The sequence below is a fragment of the Tachypleus tridentatus genome, chromosome 13, assembly GCF_004210375.1.
Source record: "Tachypleus tridentatus isolate NWPU-2018 chromosome 13, ASM421037v1, whole genome shotgun sequence".
Classification (NCBI taxonomy): domain Eukaryota; kingdom Metazoa; phylum Arthropoda; class Merostomata; order Xiphosura; family Limulidae; genus Tachypleus; species Tachypleus tridentatus.
In genome coordinates this window covers 63,378,808-63,382,036 of record NC_134837.1, presented here as the reverse complement: position 1 = coordinate 63,382,036, position 3,229 = coordinate 63,378,808, and the positions used below count along the sequence as shown (strand labels likewise).

At 33.6% G+C, this 3,229-nt stretch overlaps 1 protein-coding gene across 3 annotated transcripts in view; it reads left to right on the top strand.

Annotated features, from left to right (window-relative positions):
• The first annotated feature begins 2,403 nt into the window (after positions 1 to 2,403).
• The window catches only part of LOC143240779 (protein sidekick-like), an 83,245-nt gene continuing 82,419 nt past the window's right edge, over positions 2,404 to 3,229 (top strand). For all 3 annotated transcript variants that reach the window (XR_013021955.1, XM_076483818.1, XM_076483817.1), the window contains exon 1: positions 2,404 to 3,054. Coding sequence is in view for 2 of the 3 variants with exons in the window: in XM_076483818.1 (XP_076339933.1) it covers positions 2,541 to 3,054 (514 nt within the window). In the remaining variant the exon portion in view is untranslated. The remainder of the gene's footprint in view (positions 3,055 to 3,229) is intronic.

Below are 3,229 nucleotides of genomic sequence, written 5' to 3'. Positions count from 1 at the left end.
TGTTTGTGAATGTTTTTAATTGTATAATGGTTATCGAAGTAGAAAAAAGGAAACTGGAGTAATAATCAGATAACATTTAAACCAGAAAATCCAAATTAAATTAAAGTATTTATAGTATTCATAAGTGTTGTATGTTGAACTTATTTAGATGTTTACTGTTTTAAAACCTTAAACATTTAAAACGAGACACATTTTTAGTTGTGGGTTATTTTTCTCATATGCTAATGTAATATAACACTTAAAAGCTTAGATTAAGCTAAATTACTCGGTTTTTTTTAATGAGTTAAGATTTTGTAGTTACTCACTGAAATATAATGAACAGTACCTAATTTTTCAATGTTTTGATTTGTTAGGTACAATTTTAAAAGGCCAATCACGTTGATTAGAAAGTCAATTTTAATTCAATTAAATATTGGAACTTTCTAGAACTTCTGTATTTACATCAAGATACAAACTTTATATAAAGTTTGATGCATTTCATGTTTAATGTTAGCAGCAATTTCAAGCTTTATTTACATTAATATCAACTTTTATTATAATATTAATGTTGGATTCTCTTCCGTACTGGTTGGTGGACTAATTGTAAGCTTATTTGCTTATAGAGGTAGAAACTGGGTTTTAGTACCCGCGGTGAATACAGCGCAGATAGCTTAGTGTGTGTAGCTTTTTTGTTCTTAAACTTAGTGATGTGGAATTGTGTTAGATGATTGCTTTTATCATACTAACTTTGGTTCACAGATGGCAGTAGCTGATAGCAGTGAAACTAAATAGGGCGATTTATTGTACTAAAAATATATTTAATTACCCCACCGCGTTATGAATATTGTAACTTCGTAAGCATAAGGAAAGATTAACATCTCTAACCAAGAATTAAACATGAAAATATTTTATCTTGCTACCAATCGTTACTTGAATATAATGACTGAACTATAGGTTTTATGGTTAATGATTTGCGTCTTGTTGCTATAAAATTACGCATTTTGAAACCATTGATGGTATCAAAATGGCAGTTAAGTCCCATTACTTTGTTAGGCTTTGTCTTGGATTGTGTTTACTAACTGTCTTTCCTTTATCACTTAAAGAAATAGGGACGTTATTGTAAATAGTCCTTTATAATATTTTTATAGGTATGCGTAGCAAACAGTGTATCATAAAAGATAACATTTAAATAGTAATTATACTATATTAAATTTAGTATTATTTGAAAGCTTAGACGCGTGACGTAATAAAAAAAAAATTTCTCGTCAGATGAGCTACTATCACCAGAGGACAAGGGCATAGAACTACAGGGTGGCCCGTAAGTTCCTACCCTTCCATATGTTGTGTGTAAACAACGTTACAATACTAATGATGAGTTGAAGGCAGCTGTTACCGGGGCATTTGGAACAATAACCCCAGCTATGTTAAGGAAAATGTCTCGCAGAACATGGCGTGGCATATTATGCAGCGAGAATGAGGGACAGCACACAGTTACACTGGATACATAAGATATATGGATGGGTAGGGACTTACGGGCCACCCTGTATAGTTGCGGTAGTAACCCCCTGACTTGACGTCTGACGTGGATCCCAACATGTCCAGGGATTTCGATTCTGTTCAGTGGTTTTCAGTACCTATACTTAAAACATGTTTGGATGTCAGTGACACAAAACGTTCCTTCTTTAAATTAAAAGCCGCTATCAATAGTACTTTAAACATTACTTATTATCATTATAATCAACAATTAGTACAAGTTTACGTTAAAAATTAACCAGTACAATATATATTCCTATTACAGGACTGAAACTTGTTTCCCAAGTTTTAAGCAGTTAACACAAATAGGTAATGGTATAACAGTTTACAGTGTATTTCAGATCAATCGTGAGATTCAATTATAAAAGTACAGACAAAACCAATTCCTGATTCGAATTCCATGAACTTCGATCATCATACATATCATGAATATAATTGTGCGATATGCTGAAGAACCAGTAAGTTTTGAGTATGACGTCACATCCACGTGACAATTCATATTAACGGTAGAGTTTTGAAAGTCGTTAACGGAATACACATGTTGCACACAGTTTGATTTGTATTATTTTAATGACTGACATTTATACATTGTATGTCGGAGGAGTTTATTGTAACGTTGCTTAGCTGTTATTATGTAACGAAGCTTTTGTGAAAACTGTATTTGTTTACGACGTGGGAAGAACTCGAAAGCGAGGCGTTAATATTTGAATCACAAGGATACTGTAAACACACTGTAAAGAAGATATTAGCAGCTAGCGTGGGTTCACCGGGAGTCGACCAGTCAGCTCATTCAAAACAGGTCTAAGGTTTCTGTCGAAGCTTCTACGTCACGTTTTTATATACTATAGACTGGCAGCTTTGTTTTCGTTTTCTCTTAAAGTTGTGTATACCCACAGAGCTGTTGGGAACTTTAGAGATGAAGGTAATAAACAAACGTTTAATGAAGGAAAAGTGGGTGTGCTCGTTATATAACTTGTAAGCATGAGTTTGAAACTTACTTTAAAGGTTAAATTTTGATTTACCTACTCATGTGTGACTATGAAACTAAAATCGTTATGCGTGATTCGTCCACGTGCATTCATGAGAAAAAGACAAAGTCATGGATAATTATTTTGTGCATGTGCGTGCTGTCGGATGTTGAATATGTTAAACAATGCCTACGAGAATCGAACCAAGAGTCGAAAATTGGGTCTGTGATCTTCTCCAAAATCCATTCTAATACCATGACAAGGCTCACACTATATGGGTTTTCGGTTTTATGGTCAACTGTCTACAAATTCATCTGCTTAGTGCTGGATTTCTATTTTTATGTGGCAGTTAAGACTAGAAAACAGTGGACAAATATACATATTGGTATTATCGTATCTGTCTTCGATATATTTAGTTATGAAAAAGACGGACAGAATTTGACGTCCCCAGTAATTGATAAGCCAAATAAACAAATATATTTTTCAATAAGACGACTGTTAAGGGTTCTATTAACATTTATAATTGTGATAGTTGTTGTAAGGCCTGCTGCAGCAGTAGTAACTCCATTATCGGGTAAGTAATGTATAACTTATACTCCTACTTAGAGTAATCAATAATTAGCTACAAATTACTATGTAAATTAAAGATATAAGTGAACTACCCAAAGTGTGGGGGGGGACGATCTATCGTGTCTCCAAGTTTATACCTGGTGAGCAAGCTCGAGTAATACTATCAGAACTACTAGTAA